This window comes from Acanthaster planci, linkage group LG03, assembly GCF_054643075.1.
Source record: "Acanthaster planci isolate LZ-2023a linkage group LG03, COTS_SCS, whole genome shotgun sequence".
NCBI classification, from domain to species: Eukaryota; Metazoa; Echinodermata; class Asteroidea; order Valvatida; family Acanthasteridae; genus Acanthaster; species Acanthaster planci.
The window spans coordinates 11,371,861-11,393,585 of NC_141779.1; the positions used below are offsets into that span (position 1 = coordinate 11,371,861).

Sequence of the window (21,725 nt, forward strand, 5' to 3'; positions counted from 1 at the left end):
AAAAGTGTTTTAAAATATGAAAGCGATGGCGCCGAACGAATTTCAGTACTCAGTGTGTTCCATATCCGGGTACAATTAATGATTGGACTTTGTTTGTAGCACTCCGTTTTATATTTTGGAATAATTAAGTTATTGGCTCCTCTTGTACCGTACTGATGTACGTCTGATGCCTTTATTACGTTGCTGGCTAAGTACGTCGGTGCTAAATCATGGATACACTTGTACATAAAAACAGCCTTTAGATAGTAAAAACGATCGTGTAGTGGCAGCCATCCTAGTTCCTTAAAAAGTTCACAAGATGGAATATCAAAACCCTGAGACAAGATTAGACGGGCGGCATACTTTTGTAATTTGATTAATTTATCATTGTGCATTTGATACTTATCCGACCATATTTGTGAACAGTAGTCGAAGTGGGGTAAAATGAAAGCATTATACATTGTTTTTAGCACAGCAGATGTAACGTATGGTTTAGCACGTCTCAAAATAGCAAGTTTCTTCTGCACCATATTGATAACATAATTTACATGATCAGTCCATTTTAACTCTTCATCGATTATTACCCCAAGGCATTTCGTACTCTTGACACGTTTAATTACACTCTGATTAACAGCCACTGCTACTTCACTCGTATTCTTCAGCCTAGCTTTTGCCCCTATGATCATGAAATTTGTTTTATTAAAGTTAAGTACCAGTCTATTGGTCTCCAGCCATCTGCTTATTTGGTCTATTGCAATACATAATTTATCAGCAACCTCATTTGCAGTTTTTCCACAGACAGTAACAGTGGTGTCAACGGCAAACATGTCCACTGTACCATCAGTCACTGCAGACGGCATGGAATTCACATATAGAGAGAATAATAGCGGACCTAGAATTGAGCCCTGTGGCACACCGCTGACAACCTTTAATCGATCTGAGAAGACCTTTTTAAAACACACTCTTTGAGTCCGGTTTGACAAATAGCTAGAAAACCAATTCAGTGTACGACTTTTGCAACCAAGACTTTTCAATTTAAAAAGAAGAATGTTATGATCGATTGTATCAAATGCCTTCCTAAGATCAATAAAAGCCACTCCGTTAAGTTGGCCATTTTCAATATTACAGCTCCACTGGTTGACCAATTTAGCTAGAATGGTTGTTGTTGAGTGTAACGGTCGAAAGCCGGATTGATTAGTGTGCAAAAGCTCATTGTCAGTAATATAAGCATATAGTTGATCGTAGACAGATTTTTCCAAAATTTTGCTGATAATTGGAAGGATAGAAATTGGTCGGTAATTGCCTACGTCAGCTTTATCACCGGTTTTGTATACCGGGATGACCTTTGCACTCTTCATAATCTGAGGTACCGAACCGCATTGTAAAGACCGGTACACCAGTTTAGTTAGTGACTCGAGAATTGCAGGCATAGCAACTTTAAGTATGTGACAACTGATATCGTCGTCTCCACTAGCCTTATTGATATTCATATGATTTATAATCTCTGCAATATAGGTTTCCGGCACAGTTTCCAATTCAAAGGCATTATGAATGTTACTCTCATGTGGTGAACTCATATTGCTATACTCTGGTAGTTTCTCGGTCACTTTTTTTGCGCAGTTAATAAAATAATCATTAAAAACGTTAGCAATATCATCAGGCTTATCACAATTTTGGCCTTTGTGGTGAACTGAGTGTGGCAAAGTGGGTTTTCCCTTGGAGATTACCTCATTAATGCAGTTCCATATTTTCTTGCTATTTCCTCTGTTGTCATATATGAAACTTATATGAATGGATAGAGAACCAAATGGCCTTTCAGATGACATCAAGATGGGTACATTTAGATAATTTGAAGGCCTTTTATGCTCAAATATATGAAGCATTGGGTGCGAGGGATAAGGACCGGTACAGGGCAGACGTAGCCATAATTCAGCAAAAACTGGATGCAGTGGGAAACGAACTCGCACTTCCTTTGGCAGCTATTTCCCTAACTAATGCAAATATGGATATGAAACTTATATGAATGGATAGACGAACAAATGGCCTTTCAGATGACATAAAAATTGCTACATTTAGACAATTTTACGACTTTTTATACTGGGATAGATGAAGCATTGGCTGCGAGGGATCAGGACCGGTAGCGCGCAGACGAAGCCATAATTCCGCAAAAACAAGAGGCAGTTGGAAACGAACTTGCACTTCCTTTGGCAGCTATTTCCCTAACTACTGCAAATATTGATTTGAAACTTATATGAATGGATAGAGGAATATGTTGCCTTTCATATGACACCAATAATGCTACATTTTGATAATTGTAAGACCTTTGAGGCTCAAATATATGAAGCATTCTCCGCTAGGGATAAGGACCGGTATAGCGCAGACGAAGCCATAATTCCGCAAAAACAAGAGACAGTTGGAAACGAACTCGCACTTCCTTTGGCAGCTATTTCCCTAACTACTGCAAATATGGATATGAAACTTATATTAATGGATAGAAGAATATGTTGCCTTTTATATGACACCAATAATGCTACATTTACATAATTGTAAGACCTTTTATGCTCAAATATATGAAGCATTGGCTGCGAGGGATAAGGACCGGTAGTGCGCAGACTAAGCCATAATTCTGCAAAAACAAGAGGCAGTTGGAAATGAACCCGCACTTCCTTTGGCAGCTATTTCCCTAACTACTGCAAATATTGATTCAAAACTTATATGAATGGATAGAGGAACATGTTGCCCTTCAGATGACACCAAGATTACAATTTTTAGATAATTCTTAGATCTTTCATGCTCCATTATATAAAGCATTCACTGTGCAGGATGAGGACCGGTATAGCGCAGACGAAGATAGAATTCCGCAAAAATGGGAGGCAGTTAAACAAGAACTTGCACTTCCTTTGGCAGCTATTTCCCTAACTACTAGAAATATGGATATGAAAAATATGTGTCCTTTCAGATGACAGCCAGATTGTTAGATTGATGTAAATTCTAAGACCCTTTATGCTGGAATATATGAAGCATTCTCTGTACGAGTACAGGACCCAGTATAGAAAAAAGTCAGCATTACGCAAAAAATATAAAGCAGTCAGAAAGAACTCGCACTTGCTCTGGCGGATATTTCCCTAACTACTGTAAATATGGATATTCAACTTATGTGAATAGATAGAAGAACATGTGTCCTTTCAGATGACACCAAGTTTGCCACATTTAGATAATGTTAAGACCTTTTATGCTCGAATATATGAAGCATTCTCTGCGCAGGATAAGGACCGGTAGTGCGCAGACGAAGCCATAATTCCGCAAAAACAAGAGGCAGTTGGAAACGAACTCGCACATCCTTTTGCAGCTATTTCCGTAACTACCGCAAATACGGATATGAAACTTATGTGAATGGATAGAAAAACATGTGGCCTTTCAGATGACACCAAGACTGCAAGATTTAGAAAATTCTTAGGCCTTTTATGCTCAAATATATGAAGCATTCTCTGCGCAGGATCAGGACCGGTATAGCGCTAAGTCAGAATTACGCAAAAATATCAAACAATCAGACGAGAACTCACATTTCCTTTTGAAGATATTTCCCTAACGACTACAAATATGGATATGACACTTATATGAATAGATAGAGAAACATGTGTCCTTTTGGATGACAACAAGATTGCAATTTTTAGATAATTCTTAGATCTTTTATGCTCGATTATATGAAGCATTTACTATGCGGGAATCGGACCGATATAGCGCAGACGAAGATAGAATTCCACAAAAATGGGAGGCAATTGGACAAGAGCTTGCACTTCCTTTGGCAGCTTTTTCTCTAACTAGTGCAAATATGGATATTAAAATTATATGAATATATTATTCAGATAATTTTAAGACCTTTTATGCTCGAATATCTAAAGCATTCTCTGTGTGGATAAAGAACCCGGTATAGTGCAAAGCCAGATTTACGCAAAAACATCAAGCAATCAGACAAGAACTCGCACTTCCGTTTACAGTTATTTCCCTAACTACTGCAAATATGGACTTATACGAATAGATAGGGGAACATGTGCGCTTTCAGATGACACCAAGATTGCCAGATTTAGACAATTCTAAGACCTTTTATGTTAAAATATATGAAGCAGTCTCTGCGCAGGATAAGGACCGGTATAGCGCAGACGAAGCCAGAATTCCGCAAAAACTGGAGGCAGTTCGAAAGGAACTTGCACTTCCTTTTGCAGTTACTTCCCTAAATATTGCAAATATGGATATGAAACATATGGCCGTTCAGATGACACAAAGATTGCAAAATTTAGATAATTTTAAGACCTTTATGGCTTGAATATATGAAGCATTCTTTGTGCGAGTACAGGACCCAGTATAGCTTAAAGTCAGAATTACGCAAAAATATCAATCAGTCAGAAAGAACTCGCACTTTAGTTGCAGATTTTTCCTTACCTACCTCCTTAAATATGGATATGAAACTTACATGAATAGATAGAGAAACACGTGAACTTGAAGATGACACCAAGAATGCAAGATTTTTAGATAATTTTTAGGTTTTTTATTGTCGAATATACACGAATGAAGCATTTTCTGTGCGAGTACAGGACCCGGTTTACCGCAAAGTCAGAATTACCAAAAAATATTAAGCAGTCAGAAAACTCTGCCTTCCTTTTTTTCCGGATATTTCCGTAACTACTGCAAATATGGATTTGAAAATTTTATGAATAGATAGAGGAACATGCTCCCTTTCAGACTACACAACAATTGCCAGACTTAGACAAGTGCTCGAATATACAGAGCATTCTCTGTGCAGGAGTGGAGAGGGAGTCCAAATTACGCAAAAATAAGAGGCAATTGGAACAAAACTCGCACTTTCTTTTGAAGATATTTAGCTAATTCCTGCAAATATAGATATGAAACGTATATGAATGATAGAAGAACGTGTGCCCTTTCAGATGACATCACGATTAGAAGAATTAGACAATTTTTAGTCAATTTATGCTCGAATATGTGGAGCCTTCTTTTCGCGGGAATAGGACCGGTACAGCGCAAACAAAATCGAAATTAAGCAAAAATAAGAAGCAGTTGGAGAAGAACTCGAACATCATTGTGCAGATATTTCCCTAACTGTAGCAAATATGGATATGAAACTTACATGAATGGATAAAGGAACATGTGCCCTTTTAGATGACACCACGGTTGCCAGATTTAGATATTTTTTAGACCTTTGATGCTCGAATATATGGAGAATTGCACTTCAAAGTCAGAATTACTTCAGGAAGCAGTTGGACAAAATCTCCCGAATTCTTTTGCAGATAATTCCCTAACTACGACAAATATGGATATGAAACTTACATCAGTGGATAGAGGGAAATTTTCCCTTTCAGATGAAACCAAGATTGCCAGATTTGGGCAATGTCAGGTCTTTCAAGTTGCACTATATGGAACCATCTTTGCTCGGGAACGAGCTTGAGTTATGTCTGTATTCTTTGGGGGAAACATCCTAATGCACCGAATGCGGTGGGGTCAAAATAACATGTACGAATTTCGAAAGTTAAGGGTAGGGATACGAAAAGACTTTATATTTGTCTTAAGTAAATAACCCAATTTCTAAATACCTGTACGATTTCAGTCTTGAACTATTCAGGAATCGATTTCTTGAAATATTTAGATTTTTGGAGCTTTAGTTATGTTGGAATTCAGACGGAAATACATCGGAATGGAACGAATGCAGTAGGGTCAAATATGTACGAATTTCCAAAGTTAAGGGCAGGGCTACGAAAAGACTCAGTACCAGTGTAACTAAACAACCAAATTTCAAAATATCTGCACGATTTGAGTCTTACTATTGAGTAACTGGTTTCTCTTAAAATGTTTGATACTTCGACCTCTACTTATGTTGGAATTCAGACGGGAATAAATATGGGTGTGCAGCAATTGAGATAGGTGAACGAATTCAGAATTATAGAGTCATATAGCAAAATGACAAACAATCGAAATAACTAAATCACCAAATTCCTAAATAACTGCACAATTTGAAACTTGGACTACTTACAATTTCAGACCTTGAAATAGATGTTAGGAGCTTTAAATGATTTTAGGAGCTTTAATGAAAATTCCTTCAACAGAAAATGGAACTTACTCTCTGTCAAAAAGTGCTAGAATTGCCAGATTTGGAGGATTTTCAGACTTTTAAGCTCAAATAACTGGAGACATCTTTGCCTGGAAAGGGGAGCGTTAAAATGCAGACAAAGAGAGAATTGAAAAAAATTACAAGCAGTGGGACAAGAAGGTTTGCCTTTTTTCGCCAACATTTTCCTAGCATGGACAAGAAACGTGATTTTTACACGGCAGTTGGATCGCCAGATTTAGACAATCTGTAGACTTTTATGGTCGAACATACATGTATGGAGCTGTATTTGCGCGGGATGGGGATCGATAATGTGAGGAAGAATGCAAAAAATTCACAAAAACAGCAAGAAGTCTGAGAAGAACTCGTCTTCTTACTCCCATATTTCCCTTAACTCACCAAGGATAGATATGAAACGTATTAATTATTAGAACATGCGCCATTTCGGATAGTGGTAGGATTGCTAGATTTGGACAATCTTCACATCTGCTATGTTCGAATACATAGAACCATCTTTTTGCGGGAGGAGGACTGCTATTGTGTGGAGAAAGGGGAAAAGTCACGAATCTGGCAAGCAGTTACAGATCTCTTGCCTTCTTTTTTCGTGCATTTCCCCAATAACTAGAAATATAAAACCTATGTCATCTGATGGAGGAAAGTGTGCCCTTTCATATGTCGCTGAGACTGTTAGATTTGAAGCACTTTTAGACCTGTAATGCCCGGGTATAGGGAGCCATCGTTACTGGGGAAGATCGAGGACCGGTAAAATGTGGCAAAGGGAAATTGAACAAAAGTAGCAAGCATCAGGACCCTAATGCGCAAATATTGAGCCTTGTGCGCAGGACGAGGATCAGTAAAGTGTGCACAAAGGGAGAATTGCACAAAAATAACAAGCAGTGAGACATGAACTCTTGCCTTCTTCTAGGGTATTTCCCTAATGATAACAAATTTGGATCTGAAACTTCGACTAATGGACAGAGGAATATGTACTATTTCAGGTGCCGCCATGAATGCCACATTTGGACAAATTTCTGCACTTTATGCTCGAATATAATGGAGCCATTCTCTGCTCAGGAAGAGGCAATGGTCCAGCCAGTGGACGCAAGGGTGGGGGCATGCCCCTGCCACAATTTTGTTCACTCAAAATACTTTGTAGGTGTGTGAGAGAGTAATGGGTATATCAGCACCGATGCCCTAAGAAAACAACACCACGACATAAAAACAAAGATGTCACGACCGTCACGCTTCTGAAAGTTCTCCTTCCCAAAAATCACGCTCGATAAACCCGAAACTGTATTCAGTTTGGACCCCCCCCCAACGAATAGAGGAACATGTGCCCTTTGATTGTCATCATGTTTACCACATTTCAAGCAATCTGAAACTTTTTAGGCTAAAATATTGCGATCACACTGTGCGCTGAAGTGTCTCGGTAAAGTGAAAACAAAGAGCAGTGGGACAACTCTAGCCTTCTTTCGCAGGTATTTCCAAAGCTTCAGCTTAAATATGGACAGGAAAACTATCTCAATGGACAGAGAAATACCGTCTCCGAAGATATCAAGGTCAGCCCATTTTGACCGTTTCAGAATATTTACTGTAAACTCGGCTATAGAGACATGTAGCGGCAGACGCAGACCGACTACCGTGCGTACAAAGCGAAAACGAACGAAATATTGAGCATGTCTAAGGAAAATTCTGACCCCCATGTCTGTTCTGTTGAAAAATGGCAGGAAATTTTCTTTTAGGATAACAAACATATAACCTTTCCAAAGACTCTAGGATCAGCCCATCTCTTGACAATTTAATATCGGAAATAGAGACAACGTGGCGTGTATTTGACGTGTGTAGCATGCAAAACTAACAAAATATGAAGCCTTTTTGTTTAATGTTTCCAAATATCGAAATAAAATTTTCTCTACGGGATAGTGAAATTTGCATCCTTGTCGAGTCACCCCCAGCTCGCCCATTCGGACCATTTGTCAACCTACTTCACCTCGGAGATTAAAAACTCTTCGTCGAAAAGAGACCAAGTAACGTGTGTACAATGAGGGAAACAATTTCATTTATTCGGCATTTTCCAGGATAAAGAACACAGCAACATTAAACAAAAACATATCACACAAAATACACTGAAATCACAAACACAAACTTACAAATGCCCGGAGAGGCACAGTTAATCCAATAACTGTCACCAGGTTTCACATAAACGTGCACACACATACAAAATAAAGTAGCAGCACAAGATTCAAGAAATGGCAAATAAATAAATCGAACAGAAAAATATACAGTTGGCAAAATAAGATAAATATGACATACAAATACTTTAAAATATCAAAAATAAAATTAATTACAGAAACAAATCAATCAATTAAACAATAAGTACCCCCAAAACAATGAAAGAAATTTATTGTGTAAAAACCGAAAAAAGGAAGACACCGTGAAATAACAAAATACAGTTAAATACCGACGAAAGCAAAACCATTGACACATCTGTCCCACATGGCAAATCCTAGGTATTCAAATCCCCCCATTTTGTGCTTCCTTGCACCAAACAACACAGTGACCCTCCCACAATTTGCCATTCCCAACGACCTTATTACAAGGGTAATCCACTGCAAATTCAATCAGTACTCTGTAAAGTTGATCCCGTGTTGAAGGGTTATTTAAACCACTTCAGTTCTCAAACGTTCAGGTACATGTAGGTCATCTCAAGAGCATGTAATTAATTGGCAAAATGATGAGGTTTTTAATTCGTGCCTTAAGGTTTGTCAAGCCTGATCGTTTCAATATACCACCTGTTCACTAAGACTATTTCACGGTCAAAAGCTCTATGAAGACCTCTAACAACAAAATGTAAGCAAAAGATGGGTGCTTTTAGATTCACGAAAAGACAAATTCAATGTACATATGCAACCAATCCGTGTAATCCATTTTAAATCCCCTTCACTAGAGAATTATCCTGGTTGCTCAACGTTGAATTTTGCTCTAATTTATCAATATATAAGGTTTCTGTTGTGAAGGTACCAGATAGGCTACTTGTATTCCAGAATAGTCAACACTAGAAACTTGCAAGATGAAAGCAAGACATACTAAGTCTGTTTGATTTGGTAGTGGCATAACAAGATTTTCCCGAGAAATTTTGTACTCATTATCAGCTTCAACCTGCATGTTAACTAAGGTACATTTCAGGTCCACTATTTTCTTTGACCATCCTAGTATAAGCAAAACTTTGGTTTCCTTTGTAATGTATTGAGATGCATTTTATTAGCATGACAACATCTTTGGAAGTCATGAATATCTTGAAGGTCATCAGACTGACATTATATTGGCCTATACACAAGAGCACTGTTGCCAAATAAAGTGCTAGCTGACACGATGCGATCAGGAAAGTCGTTTGTATACATAAGAACTGGACTGGGCTCAAGACACTTCCTTGAGGTACACCAGATGGTACAGAAAAACCATGCAAAGTAGGAACCTTTCAACAAAACCTTTTGCTGCCAACACAAGACAAACGGTCACTGCAACAGTTGCAAATAACCAGTTCTGTTATGTTGAGGGAATCAAAATCATGCTGTTGTTACTTTTATTGCCCATAAAAGGCTCAGTGCACGTATACAACAGATACTGCACCCTGAATTTATTCATGCTATTCCAGAACAGACAAGATAAGAAAATGATGAGAGAGGTTGAGCATGTCACAGCATGGAGCGTATCACTGTTCAACCAGCAGCAGAAGACTAACTAGTAGAACAGATAAGCACGGTGCTAGAGTCCAAATCTTGGCCATAATTGTGGTACTGAGTACAGGCGTAAACAAATCACAGACAAATGTTTAATTGGATGGCATGATTTTACGATTAAAGACATCACATGAATAATAAATGACAAAAAAACAAAATTACCAACAAGCCAATAAAATCACCTCAAAAAGAGGGCACAGAGGACTTGATTAAAACTGGATATTTTTTAAATGAGTAAATTCACATGATTAAAAAGAACGAGTAAAAAAATTCTTCTTATAGCATGGCCTTCACTTTGCCGGATAATTTTCTTACGTTTGGAAATATGGAAATGAAACATTCTCCTAAGATTTTTTTTCTCTTTTTTGGGCTGTCATTTTGATCACATGTGTGGGGACCACTGTTTCCTTTGTTCTGGTTTATTTGTCTTGTTAAAGATATGAGCATAAACGGGGGTAATAGTAGTTTATTTTACTTTTGCAGTCCCTGCTGACCCGCATAACTGATATTTGTCTCGTTATGTATTCGGATTTTCATCCCTGGTCCCTGCTACTGCTTATATTTACCTGTATTTGTGCTTTTGTTGTTTTTTACATAATTTTTGTTTAATTTTGCTTTGTTTTTTCTTGTGATGGTCAAATAAATAAGAATAATTGAAGATATGGTACCCATCACGATTAACCAAGGTAAACCTTTCGACCATTTGAAGACTATCGTCATATACACAGGCCAAACTAACAACTAAAACAGATTGACTAACAAGTACAAGAGGGAGAAGATTACTAGCAGACATAATGACTGACCCAAGCTTTCTCCTTCATTTGTGTATAGTTCTCTTGAATGTAGGAATATCAGAATGCAACATTCTTCAGTGGATATGTTCAACAAAATGACAACAAGATCAGTTGATTTTTACCAACCCTAAAATCACAGGCAAAAGCTTAGTTTGGATTAGGCCTTATATAGAGCCAAATTTGCTGCAAAACCATCCAATTACAAGACCAACTTACAAATGGGGAACAAGGAAGCATAACTGCCCTAAGTATTCAACTTCATGAAATAAGACTTGACGCTTTACATGGTCGAGATTAAAAACAGGGCTTGTGGTTACATCATGTGGAGAGATCTCCCTTGGAAGAGGTATGGTTCTAATAAGAACTCTAGAGTGTGTGCTTGACGTTTCATCCAGCATGCTCTCGTCATCCTCAAGAGTGGAGCCTACTAAGCCATGCTCCAGATTTTACGGAACAATTGTACATGTATACAAAATTATGTACAGATATTGTTCAAAATCTGGAACATGACTTTCATTGTTAGGCTAAAATCAGAACATGATATAGAGTGCTTACCGAGTGAGTCGTGTTGTCAGTAATGCCAGTTGCCAGTGATGTGTTAAACTCCAGAAAACTGTCTCCAAGGGACCTGGTCTTGTCTCTTCATCAATGCTACAGCTAATAAAACCACAGAGTCAAGTCAACAAAGATCAGAGCTGAATAACATACAAGTAGACATCATTGGGATGTCTTTATATAAAGCTCTCTTTTTCGTGTTGTTTCAACTCTCTTCAGTAGTTGGGTGGTCGGCAAACGTTACTCCTGAAAAGTTATACTTCGCAAGCCTCGAAGCAACCATTTTACAACTGACACCCCCTCTACTTTCTTGGGCTCTTTTAACAGCCCCAGAAAATAGAAAATTAAGGCATAATTAAGAAAATATTTTAAGACATAATTAAGAATTAAGAAAATTAAAATCCCCCAATTTCAATACGATTTTGCATACACCCAGGCGGGGACTGGGCCAAAAACTCTCTGATATTTCACGCTTTGCCTACCATCCCAAGTTTATCAATGGCATTAACCACTTCCTGAAGGGCAACCCAGTTTTGAATAGATAGACTTTATACGCAGAGCCTGGAATGCTCGAAACTGAGACAAAAGAACTGGGATTGGAACAAAAGACCGTGTTTGGCACAAAAGACTGAGCTGCTGGGCATTACCGACATTTTTTCACTCTCAATAGTGGAGATAATTCAACCTTGGTTTGGAACAGTATACCATGGTTTGAGGCATTCAGAGCATGCCGATTACCACCGGAGACAAAAGCGCTTCACCACTGCAGCAATGAGCCACATTGCACCGCTGCATGCTAATCTGGCCCCTACTGAAAAGAGGTTAGGAGTGCACTGAGCCAGGTTTGTGAACAAAAGAAAGTTACATAACATTGCACAATCGGGACTCTTCTGACAATGCTGCAGGCCTGGCTGAAATACTCGGGCATCAATGAAGTTTACCTATCACCTTAAACTAGCGCCCAAAGATCCCTTTGTGTGGGTATAAACATCCATTAAATGAAATGATGAATTTTTGAAGAATTTTGAAAACTGAAAATCTTGAAAATGACCCGTATGTGTGCACTGCATTTTCAAAGCACCTGGCAGCAAGTGGTGAAATTATGGCTCCCCATACACATGTATTTTACCTATGTTTAGACACGGATTAAATTTATCCACAGAGAAAGGCCTCCGTCCCTGTCAACATTTGGAAAAGACCGGTAACATAATGACGTCATGCTTAGTTTACATGTGCAGCTAGCAGCGTTTCCTAAGGCAGTAGGGTGATGCAATATAGTCCAAATAGAAAATAATAGCTTGACATCATTATGTTTTAGGTCCATATATCAGGCATTATAAAAAAAGGATGGAATAAGTTCACAGGAGACTCAATCAGTGAATTATACCTTTGGAATGACCAACAATGATGGACCCACTCACCTTTTACCCAGAAGGCAACAGTAAGAGATCAAAGTACCAATCACCTCAACAACGAGCACAGGAACTCCATAATCAAAAAACTGGATGTACCATGAGTGGCTTGTGCTCTGACTGAAATGGATACACAAAACAGTCATTAAAACATGTAGAAGGAAGAAATGACAATACAACATGAGTGTATTAGCCTGGATTCACTGATTATAAGCTGGCAGTGGAGGATTGACAAAGGTGGAGAAACAAAGTTACAAGTGCTTCCTCAATGACCTTCTTCCAGGCATGTGGTTCCAGATAGATGTGATTGAATTGACACCAAAGAATTATGGTCAAGATGGCTTACATCATATTTCCCAGCCACTGTTGAACCCTTGGGGTGTATGGAAGAGGCCAGCCTGTGTGAAGGACATCATAAAAGAAACTCTGGACATAGACTGTTATTTATTCTGCATGCTGCCACCATATGGAGAGCCTCGATCTGGCAGTTTGTACAATTGCATCAATGCAGCTTCTGAAACACTGTCCAATTGTACGGTATAAAATCCGACACAGCATGCGCAGAATGACCAAGCAACATACAAGGAAATCACTGAACCGATTTTGTAAAGATCAAGATCGAGATTCTGCATGCCTGGGGCGGCAGCGTGCAAAGAAAGAATTGTAGCAACTGTGGGCTAGCATGCCATATTGTAACAACCTGATGCATTGCAACTTTAATGTACTTGATGCTGAAAGATGGCTTCAGTGAGTAAAAAGTTGGCTGATAAAACAAAACAAGTCCAGATTTTTTTAAACGACCCCTGTGGAATGTGTACACTCATCCTTGTACGTGATTTGGATCCAGGAATGAGGACATTTCATTTCAGTACACTCCTCATTCACTACAAGCAGCCTGTAGATGCAGCTTCTGTCTTGTTTCTGCTCACTTTGGCAAAAATTGTACAACCATACCAAATAATTCCGTCCATTTTTTGTATTTTAATTCAACCCAACCTTGAAGACCGGAGATTCTCATTAGTTGAAAAACTTAAAAAAGACAAAACCCAAGGTCAAGATCGACAGAACAACCAGGCATTTCATTATTACCATGGACTAATATCAGAACGTGATGTAGACTGTTTCCATACCTGTTGAGTAGTGTCACCAGTGATGAGATTTCTCTGATTTGTTACACTCCAGAGAACGGCCTCCAGGGACCAGCTTGCTCTTGTCTCTCTGTCAAACTACTGAAACTAGGGAAACTAAATCAACCACGTTTCAGTGCCAATCTGTATTACTACACACATGTGGAGGCCACAAATTCAACATATAGACTGCACTTTACAACAGTAATTGAAGCATCACTGAAAGCAGTGTCAAATCAACAAAGATCGGGGCCAAATAATATACAAGCCCATATCACTGGAGTTTCTCATATAAATCTTATTATCTTCTTAGTTGTCATTTTTCCATTTCTTTTCAATTGTTGCTTGACTAGCTAGTATATTTTATTTTTCAAAACACCTTAAATACATGTACACTTCCCAAAAAAGTCCTTTTCCTCAAGCCTGTAAGAAGTGATTTAACATATTACATCCCTCTACTTTTTTCAGTTCTAAAGATTTGTTTTCAACCATCTACAGATGCAAGCCTGCAAAACAAGGAGTGTTGATCTAGGGTTATATTTAAACAATCCCACCTGTTTTTTCAGCCAAGCAATCACTTCAATCTGCCTTGAGTAGAAGCACAACTTAATTGGTTAAAAAGAGCCGTGTTGGTTGGGAATATTCATTTTGTTGGTAGCAATGGGGCTACTACCATGTCATAGTTGTTCATGAACCAGTGATGCACAGTACCAAAGTACCAAAGGAGCCTCTGATGCCAAGGAAATAGTGTTCTCTCTCGGTCCAACTGAAGGCCAAGACAGGAGATCAAAGTCTGTGCAGAAAACATTTCCAAATTATAAACAGTATTAACCGTAGCCTCCAAGGGTGCATGTGAAATAATAATAAGATCAGAGGATTTTGGGGACCATTTTAACTTTAATAGCTCCCCATATACATGTCATATACGGGATTTGGGCAAAATAAATGTATTCGCCAAGGATGATCCTTAAATAGACATAATGAAGTCACACTTTGTTTACACGCACTATATTATAAGACAGTAAGGTGGGGTAGGTCTTAATGTACTAGGTCTACAGGACATGAGGGAATGAGTTCACAGGAGACTCAATCAGTGAATCCTACCTTTGGGATAACCAATAACAAAGAATCACTCACGTTTTACCAAGGCTACAGTAAGAGATCACAGTACAATCACCTTAACAACAGTGGCCGTCATCAAGAAATGCCAAGAAGCTGGTCGTCCTGTAAGCAACGATTCACCAGCGGCTTGTGCTCTAGCTGAAATGAATACACATAACAGTCATTAAACATGCAAAATGAAAAAATGGCAAGAAAATATGACTTGAGGAGCCTGTTTGGCGATTCTCAGAGGGCTTTGAAGGATCGGAAAGATGGAAAGAGCTGATTGAGAATTTGTAATTCACGTATGTGCACCCAGCACTGCCAGTGTATCAAATTAGTTATACATAGCATTTTACGGGGAGGTGCATAACAGGGGTAGCCATAATCCAGTCCCGCCTCCTGCGATACGGCTTCAAATTTTGATCAAAAGAGGCAGCGGTGGAGAGCCGTAGCCAATGTTCGATACTTGTGCATGTCGTAGTCTCACATGGAGATGCCGCACCGTGTGTTGCCAACATAGAGTGCAACATAAACCGTTGAAAACATTTCATGTAAGGGTTTTACTGAAGATATACACGTACCTCACATATACATGTATATTTGCAATGGATGTTTGTAATGACACACATAATAAAGCCAAAAGTGCAAATAGTTTCTAAAATAGATATTCTACACTATTCAAAACATCAATTGGACTTTCGGTTAAGCAATGTATTGCTGAGACAGAATAAAATCACAGTGCATCTGGCTTTAAAAACGTTTGTAAGCTAATGACCATCAGGATGACGTTTAGCTCAACGCTGGCTTCACATTTGTGTGTTTCACATTCTTGTGAAAACCCCTATTGCAAGAATATCATGATTTGTTTTGCACAAAGACAGGAATAAACAAATTTTCACTACTCGAAAAAGACTACTGCACATTTGACTACATAAGATCATTCACTCACAAAACAATCCAGCAAATGTCTCATTTCCATCACAAAAGCTAACTGGCATTCCACTCTACGACCCTGAATAATAAGTAAAACCAAGTTGAGGAAGGAAACATACATGGTATGCACTGCCACAAAAACCTTCGTATCTGAATGAGAATGACTGAGAGAAAGGAGGGAGACAACGGAATAACAGACAGATGAATAACAGATAGACTGACAAACATACCGACAGCACATAGACAGATGAGCAAAACAAAGAGGACAGTTATCTTGGAAACTAGACCTCTCCCCATTGTTTTTTCAGTACAGAAAGATTTTACAGTAATACCTCAACCAAAATCATTTTGGCACAGAAGAATCTTTGAAAATAATCAAGTTGTATTCAGAAATGATTAGCACAGCCTCCAATTTTAAGATTTTTATCATGCAATCATTGGAAATCTCCATGCATGACTCCATGCAACACAGACTCAAAGTATGAGGCCTACTTTCTACCCAATTTTTACCAGGTTCACTGAAATATGTAGAAATTACAGATTGTAGCATGTATTTATATAATTCTGAACCTACATGTAAGTGGATAGGTCTAGGTAGTTTCAAAGACTTTGGCTTCCTGACAAATTCTCGTGGGGTGTAAAGTAATGTTTTCTCTTCATTTACCACATCAAATCATACAATCCTCCAGTTTGTTTAGACTACTCATCGAATATAAAATTAGTAACTTCGGCCCCACATACAGGCTGGAGATTTTCATTGGTTGAAAAATTGGTCGGACAAAAGTCATGTGTCAGATTTACAAAACAACTGTACATAGGCCCCTTTTACTCCCTAGGCCTATTTGTTTTATTATATTACCATTTACTGTTGGGATGTTATCAGAGGTAGGCTAGGCCTCCAGTGTTTGTATAACGTGAGCTGTTTCCATACCTTGCTGAGTACAATAAAGTGTCAGAATATATCTCAGATGTGGAACAATCCAGAAAACGGTCTCACAGGAGTGTTCCTCGTCTCTCCATTACAGCTACAAGTTAAGAAACCAAAGGAACCCCGTTAAAATCCCAGCCTGCATGACTGTGGGGCCGCCATGCCATGTTTAAATACAGCGTGCACTTTACCACAGCAAAAGCCAAGCCCACATTTGTGGAGTATGTCATACAGAAATCTCATTATTGTCTTTGCCGTCATTTTCCTTTTATTTTCAATTGTTGGGTGGTAAGCCAGTGATGTTTCTCACCTTTAAACTCACCTCCTGTGAAGTCGCATTTGAACAAACCCGCCAACGTAGCCACACAGGCGTTCTCGTACACAGGCATTGTAATGCTAATAATGCCCGCGCCATCGTGGAAAACTGGTCGTCGATCAACTTCCACACATATTGAGCAGGGTACCAAACAGGGGATCAAACAGCGCTGGTGATTGGCGTGCGTGAAATAGGCCCTGTCATGCAGCAGTGTGCACAAGCACCACGAAGATCTGAAGATAATGGAAGTATTTTTTTTCGGAAAGTAGGCCTATGTCAAAAGAATGACCACTATTGGAAAGAGGAAAAAAAAGCATCCCCCAAAACTGTATGCGAGTCAATTTGCATCAATCTAAAAAAAACATATATTTTCTACCCAAAAGCCTGGACGAACGCAACCGTCTGAGGCTTGGGCTTCCAGAGCTACGGCTAGGTCTATTGTCTACGTGTCTCCACGCATTTCCAATGGAGCGAAGACCTAGACCTAGCTCTAGACAAGCAATTCGGATGCAGCCGTAGTTTGCATCATGACCGCAACACACGCCATGACGTCAAAATACACTCAGTCGTAGAAGAGATGCTATACGAAACGTTATCTACCCAAAATCACCAAAGTTACGTCCCAAATTCTGGAGATTTTAGCAAAATATGCTTTGTTTAGGTTGCAGGATAATGCTTCCTGAAGCGAAACCGATACTGGAATTTGATGCTTTTTGTTTATGGTCGGCTTTCTTGACACGGACTGCATGCATATGAACAAAAGATGGGCAAGATAGAGTGGTACTTATTATCATATTATTGCGTGGGAACGAGATGATTTTGAGGGAACGAAATAATAGTTCCAGGGAACGGAATTAAAAAAATCTTCATTGTGTCTGTCCCTTCAGGGGCTCCTTAGGTACTCGTAGAGAGGGGCATCGAAAGCAACTGTGCGTTTTTGCAAGTTGGGTCACACTCACTGTCCGACAGTAAATCCCCCCCCCTTACAAAATACATGTAAATACGATGTAGGGCGGAAATAATGCCGCCCGGTGCTCCGAAGGAACGGGTTAGCCTTTCGAGGGTTTTGTGTTGGGGGGGGGTTCGGATCAGGTCGACATTCAAGACAATGACCAGAAGCGGTTTTCTTTTGAATAAGGGTTTGATATGATATATTTTTAATCAGTTCTTTCCCAAAATTATTAAGCATACATTTGCCCTATGGGGAATAACAGGTGAATCGCAGGACTGGTGGGCAACTTAAAGAGCATAACACTGCAAGGGTAAATGGGTGGTAAAACAAAACCACTGTCTAAAACCGTTGGGCAAAAAGAGACAAGTCTACCTTTAACAGAGCCTGAAATTTGACCCCTGATGGTGCGCTTCCGGAACACTTGAATAGAATAAATAACGAGCAAAGATGTTACAATTAGCTGTTTCGGCATTTCTGGGTTTTTTTTTTTTTGCTGTTTGGCAACAGCCAGAACAGCTTTTACTTTTCTGGGTTTTTTTGTTCATGTACTTTTTGGCTTTTTCGCATGTTGCAAAAAAGGGCATTCTTTTTTATCTTTTCTTTTCTTTTTTTTGGGGGGGGGCTTTTTCGCAAGGTGCGAAGAGGTATTCGTTTTGTTATTTTTGTTTGTTTGTTTGTTGGGGTGTTGGGTTGTTGGTTTGTTTGTTTGTTGGGTTGTTTGTTTGTTTGTTGGGGTGTTGGGGGTGTTTGTTTGTTTGTTTCTTTGTTTAAGGTGTTTCAGCAACAGCCGGAACAGCTCTTGCTTTTCTGATTTTTTTAGCTGTTTGGTAACAGCCGGAACAGCTCTTGCTTTTCTGATTAGCTGTTTCGGCAACTTTGCCGAAATAGGTATTTTTTTTCTGATTATTAGCTGTTTCGGCAGCAGACCTTTGCACCATCATCCAAGGACGGTCCTAGACGAAATTCACAGTGATAACTTAAGCAGTTTATTTATTTTTAATTTTTTAAGAATTAATTTTTCCTATAGACTTTGTACACACTTTTTGCACACAGTTTTCTGACTGTCCTATATTAGGCTATGAGGGCGCTATTGCAGAATTACGGTTACACATGCCTGGGCTTTCAATTTTCAACAAACTGTCCCATATCGAACCATGTGGATGGCGACGTTGCATAACGTAGGGTTTGTACATGTACAAACATTGTCCAGCGTAATGTGTGAGCAGTCTTCAACTTCGACCGAGAATTACTACCAGAACGAAAAAGAAATCAGACTAAATATTCCCTTCCGTTTTATCGCAAATATACCCAAGTGTGCAAATATTAAATAATATTTCATAAGTTTTGTCCAGTTTAGACAAAAATCACGTGACATGAAATTAAAGGAGTAGTTTTCCTGCACACGTGTTTCTAGCCCATTGACTTTGTACACGTTTCGAGCCACAGTTTTGATAACTTTGCAGTGTTTGATCGTTCCCAAAGTGATAGCCGACAAAGACCCTGATGTAAGATTTATTGCGAAGGGATGATGTCATGGTGACATCATCACCTTATTTTATATTCAATTTTTCCCGATAGGTTTTGTACACGCTTTTCTACTTAACGCAAGTGAACAAGTAGTCTTTAACTTCGGCACAATATTACTATAAGAACGAAGGTGAAATCAGGTACTTTGCGCTCTGTTATTTTATTTGAAATATGCCTAAGAGTCGGAATATGAAGCAATATTTCTTTAAAACGTTCAGTTTCAGTGCAAATCACGTGACACGGACTTAAAGGAGCAGTGTTTCCGCAAATGAGTTTTTTGCCCTAGACTTTAAACACGTTTTCAATGTTCAATTTTAAAACCTTTGTTTTAAATGATGTTTGATGATTATTAAAGTGACAGCCAACAAAGACCGTGATGCAAAAATTATTGTAAGTAAAGGACGTCATGATGACGTCCTCATGCTATTTATTATTGATTTTTTAAAATTTATTTCAGCCCATTGACTTTGTACGAGTTTTCGAGGCACTATTTTCGTACCTTAGTAATCGTTGATTATCGTCAAACTTACAGCAAGAACGAACTATACAACGAAGATAATTTTATCATAGTTACGTCATGATGACGTCATCACGTGATTTATTATTAAATTTTGAATATTTAAATTTAGCATGAAATATATAAGAACCCATAGAAAATCAACCGTGGCCCCCACAACATTCTGTTTGCAGCAAGTGCCAGGGTAAAAGTCGTCTTGAAGTAGGCTTATTGTTTAAAAGTGGTAAAAGCCATTATGTTTTTTTTCAACGGAATAAGTCTGTCAGTGTTAGTGCTGAGTTGAAACCCTGCTTATATCCTGGAGAAGTAGTGCTTTAGGCAAATATTGAGCATATTTAGTGACAAAGACGTCATCAGGAGTCAGGTCACGTGACATTAAAGGGGAACTCTTCATACCACTACACTTCGAAAAGAACATGTCCGATGCGGTTGAAACTTTGTGTGTGGCTGGAACGGGGAGGGTTCTAGACCCAAATTGATCTGATTTGATTCTGACCTCTTCTGGTGACAAGTCAAGTGACATTAAAGAAATACAATTCTTGTAACTGATATCACATCCACTCGTGATGACGTCAACAATCGAATAAGCCATTTATGTTATCTTTAAGTAAGTATTGTAATTTTTACGCTATTGTGAGAAGCTCCACGAAGTACAAAGCAAACCCTCAACAGTGAGAATAATATCAAGTGCCAAGTCATACTAAATTATCTTCTGAAGTTGACATCCAATTGCAGTGGTTGAAATTGATTTATAAATTAAACTTTTTCAGGGTATATGTCACGTCCAGAAAATTAAAATGTTCATTTTTACTCTCTCATAGTTTCTGAATGCCAGTTTTTTTTCATCACAATTGCCAATTCTTATTTAATTGGTGAAACAGTCCCGAAACAGCTCTGTGTTTGTACTTGTTTACAAACACTTCTATCTAGTGTTTTTTAGTTCTTTTTCAGCTCAATTCTTTCTGGCAGTCGACTTTGCCCGTTTGCTAAATCTGATCGATCTTGCATCAGGGTCTTTGTTGGCTATCAATTTCGGAACAATCAAACACTGCAAAGTTATCAAAATTGTGGCTCCAAAACGTGTACAAAGTCAATGGGCTAGAAACACGTGTGCAGGAAAACTACCCCTTTAATTTCATGTCACGTGATTTTTGTCTAAACTGGACAAAACGTATGAAATATTATTTAATATTTGCACACTTGGGTATATTTGCGATAAAACGGAAGGGAATATTTAGTCTGATTTCTTTTTCGTTCTGGTAGTAATTCTCGGTTGAAGTTGAAGACTGCTTACACATTACGCTGGACAATATGTGTACAAACCCTAAGTTATGCAACAACGCCATCCACATGGTTCAATATAGGACAGTTTGTTGAAAATTGAAAGCCCGGGCATGTGTAACCGTAAATCTGCAATAGCGCCCTCATAGCCTAATATAGGACAGTCAGAAAACTGTGCACAATCTGTGTACAAAGTCTATGGGGAAAAACTAATTCTTAACAAAATAATGATAAATTAAACTATCTAAGTTATCACAGTGAATTTCTTCTTGGACCGTCCTTGGATGATGGTCCAAATGTCTGCTGCCGAAACAGCTAATAATCAGAAAAACAATACCTTTTTCGGCAAAGTTGCCAAAACAGCTATAGTCAGAAAAGCAATACCTGTTTCGGTAGAGAAGTTGACGAAACGGCTAATAATCAGAAAAGCAAAAGCTGTTCC

At 38.7% G+C, this 21,725-nt stretch overlaps 3 protein-coding genes across 15 annotated transcripts in view; 1 reads left to right on the plus strand and 2 right to left on the minus strand.

Moving 5' to 3' along the window:
- Window positions 1–21,725, plus strand: part of LOC147799642 (uncharacterized) — a 564,475-nt gene that overhangs the window by 372,949 nt on the left and 169,801 nt on the right. The gene's annotated exons all lie outside the window — the stretch shown is intronic.
- The window catches only part of LOC147799647 (uncharacterized), a 291,172-nt gene that overhangs the window by 214,221 nt on the left and 55,226 nt on the right, over window positions 1–21,725 (minus strand). The window lies entirely within an intron of this gene.
- LOC110990785 (uncharacterized) overlaps window positions 1–21,725 on the minus strand; it is a 222,677-nt gene that overhangs the window by 198,634 nt on the left and 2,318 nt on the right. Inside the window, exons 2-8 of the mRNA XM_087134614.1 lie at window positions 17,001–17,239; window positions 16,694–16,787; window positions 14,903–14,985; window positions 13,729–14,518; window positions 12,945–12,996; window positions 12,608–12,718; window positions 11,187–11,288 (exon numbers count right to left, since the gene is read on the minus strand). Of these exons, the coding sequence (XP_086990740.1) occupies window positions 11,187–11,288; window positions 12,608–12,718; window positions 12,945–12,949 (218 nt within the window). The 5' untranslated portion in view covers window positions 12,950–12,996; window positions 13,729–14,518; window positions 14,903–14,985; window positions 16,694–16,787; window positions 17,001–17,239. The remainder of the gene's footprint in view (window positions 1–11,186; window positions 11,289–12,607; window positions 12,719–12,944; window positions 12,997–13,728; window positions 14,519–14,902; window positions 14,986–16,693; window positions 16,788–17,000; window positions 17,240–21,725) is intronic.